This window comes from Pan troglodytes, chromosome 19 (assembly GCF_028858775.2).
Source record: "Pan troglodytes isolate AG18354 chromosome 19, NHGRI_mPanTro3-v2.0_pri, whole genome shotgun sequence".
In the NCBI taxonomy this organism is placed as follows: Eukaryota; Metazoa; Chordata; class Mammalia; order Primates; family Hominidae; genus Pan; species Pan troglodytes.
In genome coordinates, this window is record NC_072417.2 from 81,892,148 (window position 1) to 81,908,466 (window position 16,319).

At 36.2% G+C, this 16,319-nt stretch overlaps 1 protein-coding gene across 6 annotated transcripts in view; it reads right to left on the bottom strand.

Moving 5' to 3' along the window:
• The window catches only part of ABCA8 (ATP binding cassette subfamily A member 8), an 88,742-nt gene that overhangs the window by 46,047 nt on the left and 26,376 nt on the right, over positions 1–16,319 (bottom strand). For 5 of the 6 annotated variants that reach the window (XM_009433142.5, XM_009433140.5, XM_009433141.5 and 2 more), the window contains 10 exons: positions 16,016–16,157; positions 15,504–15,689; positions 14,375–14,522; positions 11,153–11,321; positions 8,686–8,744; positions 7,857–7,967; positions 5,776–5,951; positions 4,908–5,027; positions 4,528–4,666; positions 3,841–3,931 (listed from right to left, as the gene is read on the bottom strand). In XM_009433142.5, the coding sequence (XP_009431417.4) occupies positions 3,841–3,931; positions 4,528–4,666; positions 4,908–5,027; positions 5,776–5,951; positions 7,857–7,967; positions 8,686–8,744; positions 11,153–11,321; positions 14,375–14,522; positions 15,504–15,689; positions 16,016–16,157 (1,341 nt within the window). The remainder of the gene's footprint in view (positions 1–3,840; positions 3,932–4,527; positions 4,667–4,907; positions 5,028–5,775; positions 5,952–7,856; positions 7,968–8,685; positions 8,745–11,152; positions 11,322–14,374; positions 14,523–15,503; positions 15,690–16,015; positions 16,158–16,319) is intronic. The other variant, XM_063799244.1, reaches the window with a different exon arrangement.

Genomic DNA, 16,319 nt, shown 5'->3' on the forward strand with positions numbered 1-16,319 from the left:
GAAATAACAACTGATACTGCAGAAATTCAAATGATCATTAGTGGCTACTATGAGCAACTGTATGTCAATAAATTAGAAAGCCTAGAAGAAATGGACAAATTCCTAGACATGTACAATCTACCAAGATTGAACAGTGAAGAAATCCAAAACCTGAACATACCAATAACAACTAACAAGATTAAAGCCATAATAAAAAGTCTTCCAGCAGAGAATTCACTGCTGAATTCTACCAAATACTTAAAGAATAACTAATACCAATCCTATTCAAAATTATTCTGAAAAATAGAGGAGGAGAGGATACTTTGAAACTCATTCTATGAGGCCAGGTATCACTGGAATATTGATGTGAAAATCCTCATCAAAATACTAGCAAACCGAATTCAACAACACATTAAAAAATCATTCATCTTGGTCATGGTTGGATTTATCCCAGAGATTCAAGGATGGTTCAATGCATGGAAATCAATGTGATACATTATACCAACAGAATAAAGGGCAAAAAAGATATGATCACTTCAACTGATGCTGAAAAAGCAATTGATAAAATTCAACATCTCTTCATGATAAAACCCTCAAAAATCTAGGTGTAGAAGGAACATGTCTCAACAAAATAAAAGCCATATATGGCAAACCTACAGATAGTATCATACTCAATGGGGGAAAGCCTTTTTTCTGAGATCTGGAACACAACAATGATGCCCACTTTCACCATTGTTATTCAACATAGTACTGGAAGTCCTAGCTGTGGCAATCAGATAAGAGGCAGAAAAAAAGGGCATCCAAAATGGAAAGGAAGAAATAAAATCATCCTTGTGGGCAAATGATATGATCTTATATTTGAAAAATCCTAAAAACTACACCAAAAAGCTATTAGAACTGACAAACAAAGTCAGTAAAGTTGCAGGTTACAAAATCAATATACAAAAATCAATAGCATTTCTACATGCTAACAGCAAGCAAGCTGAAAAAGAAATCAAGAAAGTAATCCCATTGACAATAGCTACAAATAAAATAAGATACCTAGTGATAAACTTAACCAAAGAAGTAAAAGATCTCTATAGTGAAAACCATAAAACATTGATGTAAGAAATTGAAGAGGACACAAAAAGGAAAGATATTCTATGCTCATGGGTTGGAAGAATCAATATTGTTAAAATGTTCATACTACCCAAAGCAATTTACTTATTCAACACAATCGCTATCAAAATACCAATGACATTCTTCACAGAATAAAAAACAAACAAACTAATATTTATATGGAACCACAAAAGGCCCAGAGTAGACAAAGCCATTCTTAGCAAAAAGAACAAAACTGAAGGAATCACATCATCTGACTTCAAATTATACTACAGAGTTGTAATAACCAAAACAGCATGGTACTGGCATAAAACCAGACACATAGACCAATGGAACAGAATAGAGAATGCAGAAATAAATCCATACATCTACAGTAAACTCATTTTCAACAAAGGACCAGGAATATACATTGGGGAAAGTCTCTTCAATAAACAGTGCTAAGAAAACTGGATATCCATATGCAGAAGAATGAAACTAGACTCCTATCTGTCACTGTTTACAAATATCAAATCCAAATGGATTGAAGACTTAATTATAAGTCCTCAACCTAGGAAACTACTACAAGAAAACATTGGGGAAACTTCCCAGGGTATTGGTCTGGGTAAAGATTTCTCTACCCCACAAGCAGAGGTGACTAAAGCTAAAATGGACAAATGAAATTACATCAAATTAAAAAGCTTCTGCACAACAAAGCAAACAATCAAGTAAAGAGACAACTCATAGAGTAGGAGAAAATATTTGCAAACTATCCATCTAACAAGTGATTAATAATCAGACTATATAAAGAGCTCAAACAACTTAATAGGAAAAAAATCTAATAATCCAATTCAAAATGGGCAAAATATCTGAATAGATAGTTCTCAAAAGAAGACATACAAATGACAAACAGGCATATGAAAAAGGGCTCAATATCATTGATCACCAGAGAAATGCAAATCAAAACTACAATGAGACATCATCTCACCCCAGTTAGAATGGCTTTCATCCAAAAGACAGGCAATAACAAATGCTGACAAGGATGTGGAGAAAAGGGAATCATCGTACTCTGTTGGTGGGAATGTAAATTAGTACAGCCACTATAGACAACGTTTGCAAGTTCCACAAAAATCTAAAAATAGAGCTACCATATGATCCAGCAATCCCACTACTAGGTATATACCCCAAAGAAGGGAAATCAATATGTCAAGGAAATACCTGCACTCTCGTGTTTATTGATGCACCATTCACGAGAGCCGAGATTTGGAAGCAACCTAATGTCCATCAACAGATGACTGGGTAAAGAAAATGTGGTACATACACACAATGGAGTACTATTCAGCCATAAAAAGAACGGGATCCTGTCATTTGCAACAACATGGATGGAATGGAGATCATTATATTAAGTGAAATAAGCTGCACAGAAAGACAAACTTCATACGTTTTCATTCATTTGTGAGAGCTGAAAATTAAAACAATTGATTTTATGGAGATAGAGAGTAGAAGGATGGTTACCAGAGGCTGAGAAGAGTAGTGGGGTGGTGGGGAAGGGGGGATGGTTAATGGGTACAATAATACTGTTAGTAGAATGAGATCTAGTATTTGATAGCACATTCTTCACAGATTATATTACATGTGAATATAATTATATTACTGTGACGTTCTTCACAGATTTTATTACATGTACAATATATTAATATGACTATACAGACTATATTAATATTGCAATATATTGTTGACTATAGTCAACATATATTAAAACAGCTAAAATAGTATATAACTGGAATGTTTGTAACACAAAGAAATGATTAATGCTTGAGGTGATGAATACCCCATTTATCCGATGTTATTATGTACCGTATGCCTGTATCAAAATATCTCATGTACCCCCATAAATATATACACCTACTATATACCCTTTAAAATTAAAAGTTAAAAGATAGAAGGTTTAAGTAAAATAATGTTAAATATCGTATCTGAGTCACTCAGTAAATTACAGTTAGAATATGCTGCTATTCAAAATAAAGATAATAAAATGAAGAGGATGGACGGGAGCAGAAGAACAAGAAAGAAGGGGAAGATTTAGAAGGAGTGGAAGCAAGTAGCCGACTTAAGAATATATTAACACCCTGGGAAGATGAGAGATGATGAAGGTGTAAAATACAAGTGTGTCAGTTGAAAAGATTCCCTTAATACATACCTCCATTAATAAAAACTGTGTTGCAGATATATATTTTTTAGTCATATTTATCTAAACTTTTGTTGTTATATTCTCAATATCTAAAATCTGCAGATCAATATCTCTTACATGTACATACTAACTAGGTAGACACAAATACGTGTACATGTTTGTACAAACACCTGTGTATAATAATACAAATTCTTGGCCGGGCGCGGTGGCTCACGCCTATAATCCCAGCACTTTGGGAGGCCGAGGCGGGCGGATCACGAGGTCAGGAGATCGAGACCATCCTGGCCAACACGGTGAAACCCCGACTCTACCAAAAACACAAAAAAACTTAGCCGGACGTGGTGGCGGGCCCATGCAGTCCCAGCTACTCGGGAGGCTGAGGCAGGAGAATGGCGTGAACCTGGGAGGCGGAGCTTGCAGTGAGCCGAGATCGCGCCACTGTACTCCAGCCTGGGCGACAGAGCGAGACTCCGTCTCAAAAACAAAACAAAACAAAAAATAATAATAATACAAATTCTTCTTGTGTGTTGTAATGTTTTGCTTCAAGCATCAAGCCTTACACTAGATCTACTCCCAGCCTTCTTAAGTGACCTTACCTTAAGTGATATCCAATCCCCCATTTCTTCTTTAGAAACAAAGAAGAGCCCGCGCACTTTAGCTTCCCTTGGGAGAGAAATACTTTCCTGTCTGAAAAAGAAGAAGAGCAAAGAAGAAAGTTTGTTAAAAAGTGGCCCATCCATTTCCAAGAAAAGACAGGTAATCATCTATATAATCAAACTTTAATTCAGGAGCTTCTAAGGTTTTAAATGCAGGACTCGATAAGGACTCAATGAAATAGACACATTTTAATCTCGTTTACGTGAATTTTGCAATCCATCCCATCAGGGAGGTTAAATTTTGTGAATATATGTTCTAATATAGAAAATTATCCCATTATATATTTTAACAGATGAAACATTAAAATCATTTGAATATTTCAAGTGGATTTCCCTCAATTCTGAGTAAAAGGATGGATCTCTTAGAAACTCAACTTCACTTATTTTGCAATAAGCGAGTTTCCTGGCAGATCATGCTTCTATGTGACCAAATTATACAAAATTCTGCAAGATACACTGAAATGGTTGCAAGAGGCTTTGCGTCCAGTTCAAATTACCACCAGCCATTCAATTTACCAGATACAGCTAGATTACCGAATTACAAAATATAACTGTTCAGAGACCAATCCATATTTTTTAGATCTCTTAAAGTCCTCCTCAGGATACTTAACAGAAACCAGTGATTACCCGCCAGGATGTCGGCCTCATCCATGAACTGGGTACTGAAGAGGATCACGCGGTCTGTTTTGCGTTCTTTCAGAAGGTTCCATACTTGGTGTCTTGAAAAGGGATCCAATCCAGCAGTTGGTTCATCCAACAGGAAAATCTATAAACGAGGAAAGTATATAAGGTGGTTTTCCTCAAAGGTGAAGTTCTTCCAGAAAACAACGCAAAAACCATATTGATTATATTTAACAGACTATTATGGTTAGGATTTAGATACTCTATTTAATGTTCTATTATGAATATTTTATAACACATGTCCTTTGCGAATAAAATATTTGAACTATTACCAAAAGTTCCATTTTTTAAACTTTGAATTCACCTGCAAATTCAATGTGACTCACCTGAGGATCTCCTAAAATGGCAATCCCAAAGGTTAGCTTTCTTTTCTGTCCACCACTTAAGTTTTGAGCAAGAACATCCTGAATATTTTTCATTTCCAATTCCAGCAGAACCCTTTGTATCTAACCAAAAGACAGTATTTATGTCATACACCAAAATTTATTCCTTTTTTAAAAATTTATAAATACAAGGCTGTAAAGTGTAAATGGTTAAAAGCACAAACACTGGGCCAGGCGCGGTGGCTCATACCCATAGTCTCAGCACTTTGGGAGGCTGAGGCGGGCAGATAACGAGGTGAGGAGTTCGAGACCAGCCTGGCCAACATGGTGAAACCTTGTTTCTACTAAAAATACAAAAATTAGCCAAGCCCGGTGGTGTGCCTGTAGTCCCAGCTACTCAGGAGGCTGAGGCAGGAGAATCGCTTGAACCTGGGAGGCAAATGTTACAGTGAGCCGGCATAGGGCCATTGCACTCTGGCCTGGGCGACAAGAGCAAAACTCTGTCTCAAAAAAAAAAAAAAAAAAAGAACAAACACTGGAGCCAAACTTTCCGGGTTTGAATGTCACACACATTGACTACTAAGTTGGTCAAGTTCCTTGCTCTCTTGAACCACATGTATAAAATAGGGATAATAATAGCACCTATCTCATAGGGTTGCTATGAGGAATAAATGATTTATTAGATTTAAAGTTAAGGATATGCTTGGCGCATTGTAAATTATATGCAATGTTACCTATTGTTTAAATTGGATTTTCTTGTCCAACAATTGTACAATGATTTGCGCACAAATAATTTAAAATTAAAACTCAGTGCAAATGGTTTTAATAATCTCATTTTGACCAACACATTAACTTGAACATATTTTTGTACCTCTTTATCCACTTCTTGTGGCAGAATCCCTTTTATTTTAGCAAAGAGTCTGAGGTTTTCTCTTACAGTGAGGAAGTCAAATTGCACATTGGATTGTGGACAAACTCCAGTCAGCTTGCTGAGATTTTCTAGGTCAGCCATTTCTGAAAGCTTATTGTTATAGATGGTGACTGAACCTGTAACAAAGGAAAAGTTAATATCAAGATAAGGCTTAAGATATTTCTTAATAAAATCGCTGTTAATTCAATGTATGTATGACTTTATCTTGACAGTTTATACAATTCAGGCATTAGAAACTTCTACTTTAGTTGCATAGTATATTCAAAATATGTTCCCATCTGCAGCTTTTCCCATCAAAGTGTAGTCTCTTTGTCTGCCCCCTCACATTTAGCTTTGCCTATATACCCTGTAGTATCCTAGCAAATGTGATACAAGCAGAGCCTGATGAAGAGCTTCCACCTAGTGATTTGTCTTTGCTTGCTGCTGGGATCATGGGGATCATTGGGTGAAGAATCCCAGTGGGCCTTCTGAAAGATATATTTCCATGTGGGAAAAGACATGCAGCTGTCCTAACTGAAGCCCCAGATATGTGAGTGAGGCCATGTTAAATCATCCAGCCCCTGTCACTTTGGTCCAGAGTAGAAAAACTGCCCAGTCAACCCACAGAATCATGAGGAGCAATAAGACATGAAATCAATTTAAATGCCTATCAAAGACAGACTAGATAAAGAAAATGGGCATACATACACTCCGTGGAATATTATGCAGCTATAAAAAAGAATGAGATCATATCTTTTGTGGGAACATGGGTGGAGCTAGAGGCTATCATCTTTAGTAAACTAATGCAGGAACAGAAAATGAAATACTATATGTTCTCACTTATAAGAGGGAGCTAAATGATAAGAACTTATGAACACAAAAAGGCAAATCACAGACACTGGGGTCTACTTGATGGGGGAGGGTTGCAGGAGGGAGAGGAGCAGAAAAGATAACTATTGGGTACTGGGCTTAATACCTGGGTCATGTAATAATATAGGCAACAAACCCCCATGACGTGTTTATCTATGTAACAAAGCTTTACATGCACCCCCAAACCTAAAATAAAAATTTTAAAAAATAAAAAAATAAATACCTTATTGCTTAACAAAAAAAAAAAGAGCTGACAGATAGAAGCTGGAATGCCAAATGGCAACTAATGAGCATGAAAATAGTTATTATGAAATACTCAGATTCCATATGCAGTATACCAATTAAATATTACATACTTCTACAGAATATTACTATTAAATAAAATTCCATTTTTCCCTAGGTATGTGTGTTTGTGATTAACACTTGAAAGAATTTCATATTAACAGCTGATTTATTTGTCAATTGACTTTGAAAATAAACTAGTTTTTACCACAGGTGCTGGAGAGGATGTGGAGAAATAGGAACACTTTTACACTGTTGGTGGGACTGTAAACTAGTTCAACCATTGTGGAAGTCAGTGTGGCGATTCCTCAGGGATCTAGAACTAGAAATACCATTTGACCCAGCCATCCCATTACTGGGTATATACCCAAAGGATTATAAATCATGCTGCTATAAAGACACATGCACACGTATGTTTACTGCGGCACTATTCACAATAGCAAAGGCTTGGAACCAAGCCAAATGTCCAACAATGATAGACTGGATTAAGAAAATGTGGCACATATACACCATGGAATACTATGCATCCATAAAAAATGATGAGTTCATGTCCTTTGCAGGGACATGGATGAAGCTGGAAACCATCATTTTCAGCAAACTATCGCAAGGACAAAAAACCAAACACCGCATGTTCTCACTCATAGGTGGGAATTGAACAGTGAGAACACATGGACACAGGAAGGGGAACATCACACACCAGGGCCTGTTGTGGGGTGGGGGGAGGGGGAGGGATAGCATTAGGAGATATATCTAATGTTAAATGACGAGTTAATGGGTGCAGCACACCAACATGGCACATATATACATATGTAAGAAACCTGCACGTTGTGCACATGTACCCTAAAACTTAAAGTATAATTAAAAAAAAAAGAAAACAAACTAGTTTGTACCTTTGGTGGGAACAGACAACCCACTAAGAATGTTTAGCAGTGTTGACTTTCCAGCTCCACTGTGACCAAGTATTGCAGTGATTTGGCCTTCGTAAATGTCAAATACCAGATCTAGGAAGAAAAAAAGAAAGGAAAGAAAGATAAGATAAAGGGATGGAAAACAATTAAAACCACAAAAATATTCCATTATGGAGCCAATGAATTGTTATTAATTCTCTTGAATGGTTGTCTTTTCTATATATAAATATAGTGGGTTGTTAAATTCAAAATAAAACATTAAAAGTTCCCTCTATAAACTTATTTCTCAAAATAGCTTCTTTTGAAATTTTGAAATTACTTAGTTTAAATGAATGAAACATGTCTATATAATAGGTTCATTGACATTGCCTGCATATGGTAGGTCAATGTTAGTATTTATTAAATGGAAGAATAGATTAATAGTAAGTTATTACATGGCTAAAACTCCTTTGAGGTAAGTGATATTTTCACACAAAAGAAAAACATACAGTATCTACCAATAGCTTTTGGATTACAGACAAAAAACTTGAGTTTGTAGAAAAAAAAAACCCAGAATATCCTTAGACTACCTCAATATTACCCAGTATAGATTCTAAATACATCTATTTCTAAAACACATTCATTTTTTTCTAACTTTTATAAAGTAGAAGCAATACGTTAGAAAAAAAAGTCGTATGTAGCTCAAATAACTCTTTTCAAGTCTAAAATACCACCACTAATTAATCACCGAAAGCAGAACTGAATTAAAATCAGGAAATCAATATTAATATAACAAATATTTTCTCTCTCTCTCTCTTTTTTTTTTTTTTACCTTTCAAGGCTTCTATTTTATCAGGCTTTCCTTTATATTCTTTTGTAACATTTCTGATTCTGAAAAAAAGAAAAGATACTTCAAAGTGACAATTTTCTTCAGTTTGTAATTTCCAGTTTGGTAGACAGGATTGGATAAATCTTAACTTCAGGATACATGAAGATCTGGGTCTTCACTCTCACACAGTCATAGCTGTGTGACAGAATCAGCTAGAATACCGCTTGCCAACCCTGTCTGCACATTGGCGTCATGTGAGGAGTTACATGTGAGGAGTTATAAGAATTTCACTGTGATTGGGACCCATAAGCAAAGGTTCCATAGATTGGGGTTTAAGCTAATATTAGTATTGAGAACGGGATCACCTCTGAACTACAAAGCTAAGGAAGCAAGGCCAAGAGATGACATGGACATTCAATACCCAAAGGCTCCTGTGAACCACTGGCACAGGTTGGAAAGATCTTTGGCCATCCTGATTCAAGGTCTCCCAAGGTTCATTAAGAACTACAGTAGGAAAGACAATCAATGTATCATAATAGCAAGAGCATGGGGTTCACAGTACTGCCCATCTAAGCTTATTCCATTACAACCACTTAGTGCTCTGTTACCTTCACCAACGTACTTATTCCAGATCAGCTTCAGGTTTCACAACCTGAAAATTTTTGCAGGGCTTTAGGGCTGTGTTGGAAGGCAAGTAAAATATTTCATCTCGCATGTACAGTGCATATAAGATGATATTGGTTACATGGTGTTGATGGCTATAGAAAGGAATGAAATTAACTTATGCTTAGTACTATTATAGGTCTGGAATTCTAGGCGATAAATCTGCATGGTTTTATTCTACCAGTTAAGTATATAATCCATAGGCCAAATCAAATTTATGTTTCTTATTTTATCATCTACTATTCATAAAATATTCAGTCTCTATTCATATAAAGCTGTTTAATTAGATATTATTATTATTATTATTATTATTTTGAGAGAGAGTCTTGCTCTATCACCCAGGCTGGAGTGCAGTGGCACAATATTGGCTCACTGCAACCTCTGCCTCCTGAGTCCAAGCGATTCTTGTGCCTCAGTCACCCAAGTAGCTGGGATTACTGACGTGTAGCACCATGCTTGGCTAATTTTTGTATTTTTAGTAGAGATGGGGTTTTGCCATGTTGCTCAAGCTGGTCTCAAACTCCTGAGCTGAAGTGATCCACTAGCCTCAGCCTCCTAAAGTGTTGGGATTGCAGGTGTGAGCCACCGCTCCTGGCCAAAACTGTCTCGTTAAATATTCTTATTTTAAATTCCATTTTACTCTCATTCCACAGCACTTATAATTGGGCAAGGTGTTAAAGAGATCAAAGAGGAACAAAAAGAAACACACAAGCACCTCAAATAAAGCCACTGTTTTGCTCTGAGCTGCTCTGCTAGAGTAAACCTAGCTTAGTTGTGGGACAAATAAAAATATGGAAGATAAATATGGAACAGGTTAAAAGAACAAAATGAAATGGGCTCCTTAGAAGTTCAGCAACCTGGGATAATCTGAGACATTTCACAGGGGACTGACACAGGCTGGTCATTGATGATGAGTATGACTTGGACAGCCAAGGATCTTAAGGACTTTCTTCCTATTTTCTCATATCTAGAAATAAAAGTCACCAGCACCAAACAAAATGGACATTTTGTTGTCACACAGAATGAGATAGGCTTAACTCTGCAGGGCACCTCTCCCTGAATTCCCTTTGTATCTACCTCTAGGCCTTTTCTTTGTCCTTCTTTCTTACTCTTTCATCTTCTTTTAAAGGACAAAAAATAGAAGAAAAATAAGAAGTTTAAAAAGTGGAGAGAAAAGGCCAGGCGCGGTGGCTCATGCCTGTAATCCCAGCACTTTGTGAGGCCGAGTGAAGTTGGGTGTTAAAGACCAGCCTGACCAACATGGAGAAACCCTGTCTCTATTCAAAACACAAAATTAGCTGGGCTTGGTGGTGGGTGCCTGTAATTCCAACTACTTGGGAGGCTGAGGCAGGAGAATCGCTTGAACCTGGGAGGTGGAAGTTGCAGTGAGCTGAGATTGCACCATTGCACTCCAGCCTGGGCAACAAGAGCAAAATTCCGTCAAAAAAAAGAAAAGGGAGATAGATGAGGTGGGGACAAAGAGTGAATAACTGAGACCTAGAAAGCAATGAGGGAGGCTAAGGGTGAAGAGAAACAAGTAAAAGACTGAATCCGGGCAAGGGTTTTGTTGAATTATCTTAGCTGGTAAAATTTAAGCTTTTATTTAGTGTAAATGTCGACAATGTTAGGCTGTAAGGGGTTGGTAAAGGGATCTTTCTTTGAACTTGAGGTGGAAAGTGACAGAAGCAGCGTAGGTGAGGACAGGTGGGAACTGTCTACAGAGCACAAAAGGGAACACTGCTTGCCTCAGGTGCTATCTCTTAGCTTCCTGCCTTTTTGCCCTGTTCTCCACCTGCAGCCTTATTACCTGATGGCTTCTTTCCCTTGGAATTCTGGAGGCACTCGTTCAAAAGAGTCATGAAATGAAGGATCGGCATCCATTTCATCTTCAAGGGCCACGTGATCAGTCTTTTGTGTTTGAGACCAAAATGAGGACTTCAGGAAAAACAAAGGTGGACGTCGATGTCCATATTCATCTACATGGCCAGAAGACAATTAAATATTGGGTCAATGACCACGTTAGGGAGAGAGAGTCACAGTAATGTAGCACGGCAACGCAGCCCTTTGTCGCTAAACCTGAACATGTGGTCAACAGCAGGTAATGCACGTTTTGACACATGTAGCTTCATAAGGAAAAAAAAATACCAGATATCTCTACTATAATAAATCCTATAGGAAGCAATGAAACTGTGATTTTTAAATATTTCAAAAGGAATTTAAATAAATGTTTTAGAATTTCTTAACCTCAAGAAAGACAGATTGAATTGCTAATGTAAGATATGCAGGCATGCTGAATTCTGTCTGGAAGACCAGGTGTCATTACATAGGCAAAGAAAGAAGAAATTGAGAACGACTGTTGGATCCAAAAGAAGATAGAATAGGATTTAAGAAAAGTAAATGACACATTTGTAAGAAAGAAAAAGAACACGATAAAATAATTAACTGAAACTTAACACAAAGTGAATACTTTTAAAGCTATTTTGTATTTCTGCTTTATTTCATCCCCAAACCATAATTTTCCTCTTAAGCAAATTTATGATCTGCTTTGAAGACATATTACTTATAAACATCTTGCTGGAAACGAATCCAACTGTATTAGTATTCTATGATCACATCTGTTTTTCTTCATATTAGGAGACATTATGAAATGGAAGAATCGTATTTCACTAATATTCTGCAACTATCCCCACTGTTATGGGTTTTCAAACTTCTGTGTATTTCTCACATGTTCAGTCCTTCATTCATGCAATAAATGTCTTACACTCTCTGTATACCTGCCACTTGGTATGTTGTTAGTACCTCTCTCTCCCTTTTGACAAAAGAAAAATCTAGCAAATAAAAGCATGCCACCATAACTGGATACCTTCTGCCACCAGATTTACCATGAAATAATGCTGTCATTTTATCCAGTTAATTTTTCTGTCATTCTTATTTATTATCTTTAGAAGTGTTTTGAACAAAGTCACCTCTGGTCTCAAGTTCAAGCTTAGTGAGCAGAGATAATTAGGAAGAAAATGGAACAACTCACTTATTTGGATGAAATAAATTTTCTAGTTATAATAATAAAATACTATGCTTTTGAAACTGGAAAAAGCATGGATGTGAAAGATATTTTTGTGACATAATGTTAAGTAAAAAATAAAATGCAGCCATGAAAATGTAACAATATGTGATATAACTTGATAAAACATGTACAAAGAGAATATTTAAAGTAATATCATTAGAGTATGTTTGAAACAAGGACTAAAAAAAGATGGAATATATCACATAGTGCACACCAAAATAAAATTTAAATTGGTTAGAGAAAACAATTACCTAAGAGGATACTAATAAGCAATTGTAAACACAGTGACATCTGTTTGTGGATCCACTGAGAATAAACACATTGGAAAAATAAACAAAAATGAAAAATAATACAACCAGGATGTTTTAATAAGTAGAAGGAGAAAAGGAAGAATTAGTAAGTACAAGGGTCACACGAGTAAATTTCCTAAACTATACACAGCATGCCAGGGATATACAGTATGATAGAAACACAAAAAAAGTCAGTGAGATTTTGCCATAAAAACAAAAGTAGAACAGAGAAGATATATTTAAGTATGTGTCTTAAATAAGCAATGTTAACAAGGGGTAGAAAGGCTTAAAATATTAGTAGGCAAAAAAGTAATTTTTCTAATCAGTTATGTAATTTTTACCTCTACTGGAAAAAATCAAATGAAAACATACCATATTCAAACAATTCTAATTGTATAATAAGTGTGCTAGCCAACAATAGTGGATCCTGACATCTTTTGTTCTGGGTTCTTTTAAAAGGAAGAGACAGTAATTCTTAAAGGATTATCTTAAAAACAACAACAACAACAACAACAACAAAAACAAAAACAAAACAGGATGAATTTCCTGCCTCAAGATGTGGCTTTCTGTCTTCCTGCTCACCCTTTCCCCTTCTTCCCTTTCCACAAGTGTGTATTCATTGCTTTTTGAATAAAGGGCCCTTGGCATTCTGTCTTGAATAGGAAACGCAGAAGGGAGAATCAGGGCCTGCCTTTGGTTATAAAAGGAGGGAGAAAAAAGTGAAGCAAGCCGGGCACTGTGGCTCATGCCTGTAATCCCAGCACTTTGGGAGGCCGAGGCGGGTGGATTACCTGAGGTCAGGAGTTCGAGACCAGCCTGATCAACATGGTGAAACCCCGTCGTCTCTACTAAAAACAGAAAAATTAGCCAGGCGTGTGGCACACATCTGTAATCCCAGCTACTTGGGAGGCTGAGGCAGGAGAATTGCCTGAGCTTCGGAGGCGGAGGTTTCAGTGAGCCGAGATTGTGCCACTGCGCTCCAGCCTGGATGACAGAGTGAGAGTCTGTCTCAAAAAGAAAAAAAAAGAAAGTGAAGCACACAAGTATCTAGGGTGCATGAGACACTGCGGTGGGTGCTTAAATCTCATCTGTGAACAAAACGAATCCCTGCTTTTGTGAAACTCATATTCTTGTATGTTGCAAGGTGATACAAATGAAAATTTATGATATATTGGCTTTCCTATTGTGAACTTCTGGGGAGATTTTTTTTTTAAACGTAGATGCATTGATTAATTAAATCAGAATCTCTTCAGGTTGAGCTGGGCTTAGACTTGCTTTAAAATTCTTCACATGATTCTGTTGCCCAGCCGGAGCTCAGAACCATTGAGCTAAACAGTTAGACATAAGCAGCTATAAATGACCATGATTACCAGAACTGTTTAGGAACTAGCTTTCTAAGAGGTCTAAAAAAAAAAAAAAAATGCCATATACTTAAAGTGAAGTTCAAATGAAGGTTAGTGATTCTATAAACAAAATTCAGGCTTTAGTTCTGACAAGTCAAGTAGTGAGAAAGAAATGAAGAGATAATTTGGCCAGTAGCGACGACTTTGTTCCTCTCTTTGCTGTTGATACACAAAATAGTTCTTAAAATATAAATAGTATATCCATTAGGAGATTTGTTTTCAGAAATAAAATTATTTAAATGATATATGATTTTAATCGTATCATTACTCACTTGGCAAAATTTTTTCAAAGTAAATCGCCAATGCCAGATAGAGGCAAGTGTCAAATGCCAACATGAAATTTGTTGCTACAATGAGATTTGAGCCGTCCGATGGATGAGGAAATGCATTAGAATTCAAATCATAGTCCAAGTGTACAAGCTGAAAATTAAAAAGTAATTAATTAAGGGAAATTAGGTATAAGATACATTTTAAACAGGTTGAGCATAGTAATAAAATGACTACTCATTGCCTCATACTGAGAATAGAGTTATATAGGGAGACTGCCTCCTTTATGGTTCTCAAATCTATGCCTTGGAAGGCATGGACATATGAGCAACTAGAATGCAATTTAGTAATTGCTATGATAAAAATATGTTCCAAATGAAATTGAAACATTAGGAGGAAGTAGGGAAGTATGGGAAGAGATGACATTTGAGATCAAACTTAGATGAACTTTTACCAAATAGGACACAGTCAAAAGGTGTGGTGATCCATGTAAATTGGCGGCATGAGGGAGAATTTCTGGGCAAAAGGCACTGCTGTGTTTAAGGAGAACCAGAAGTGGGCTTGTCTATGATGTTCAAGTTAATGAGCTCTTTATAATTAACAATCCTTTTGTTAAACACTAAATAATGGATATTTAATGGTTGACATTTCCATTTAATTAGAGGGAAGGCAAGGGGAATTCAATAAGAATCACATAAACAGAAAAGACATTTTATGAACAGAAACATAATTTACTAATGAATTTTCCAGATGTTTTAAATTTTTAATTTAATTTGATTTAATGGTTTTTAATCACGTATTCTCTTCAATTACTAGGTAAAAACATGAACTGGAATAGTTTTTTATAATTAGATTTGCCACATGTCCATATTTAATTAATAGCCTAAGAAAATACTTCATATTGCCTTTAAATAATTGTATGTTGATCCTCTTTTTTTCACTTTCCAAATGTCTTATTTTGCTGGGCTAAATAATTTCAAAGCTTTTAAAAGTTCTGTCTTTGCAACTTTACAACAGCCTTCGCTAGAATTTTAAGCCTTACAATGCTGAGTTTGTAAATGATTACAGCCTATGAATTCCAGACGGACAGATGTTTCAGAAATGCCATTAATAGACATTCAGATGGCGTCTCACCTGGGCCATTCCAAGCATGAAGGCAAAGGGACTAAGCAAGCTTAAAATCCACTCCAAGGATGCAGGAAGGTGTCTGTACAGTGATGTGAACCCCAGACACCCCCAAAAGACAGTAAGGAGGAACACGACCAGGCCGGTGAGGAAAGATTTCTTTACCAAGATGCTCATTAAGAAAGCCAAAGCTACCTAAAATGAGAGAAGATCTAGTTGGTTTATGTTTCTCTAACATTATTACTAGCATAATAAAATAGATATACAACATTATAGTTATTTTGTGTATGTAACAGTTGTATATTATAGTTATTTTGTATATAACATACAAAACTACGCTCTGCAAATTGCACTAAAAACTGACATTACAAAACACCTCAAATCAAATTGTACCTGTTTATAGATTTTTCACATGCAAACAGAGTAGGTAGAAAAAAAAGGAGGCATACAGAGTAATCAGTCGGAAACAAACAATTTTTAGGCTATAGGTGGATGGAAAGAAATTTAATTCACTAACTCACCAAAGACAATCCATACAGGAGAAAGAGGCTGAAGACTACCATGAAGCCAGACAAAATGATAAACTGGGTAGATTTTATAACAAGTGCCAAGAAAAGGGCCATAATGAAGATGAAACCAGCATAGAGCAAACCCCAGGAGAGCCTAATGTGGAAACAAAATGTTATTTTAGTATTTTATGTTCACTTGAAAAGGAAGACCTGAAATGGATTCTAACATAACTTTTCATTCACTTATTCATCCATTCATTCTCTCTTTCAACATTTATTTATTGGGTGTTCTAAGATATATAAATACAAGGTAAAA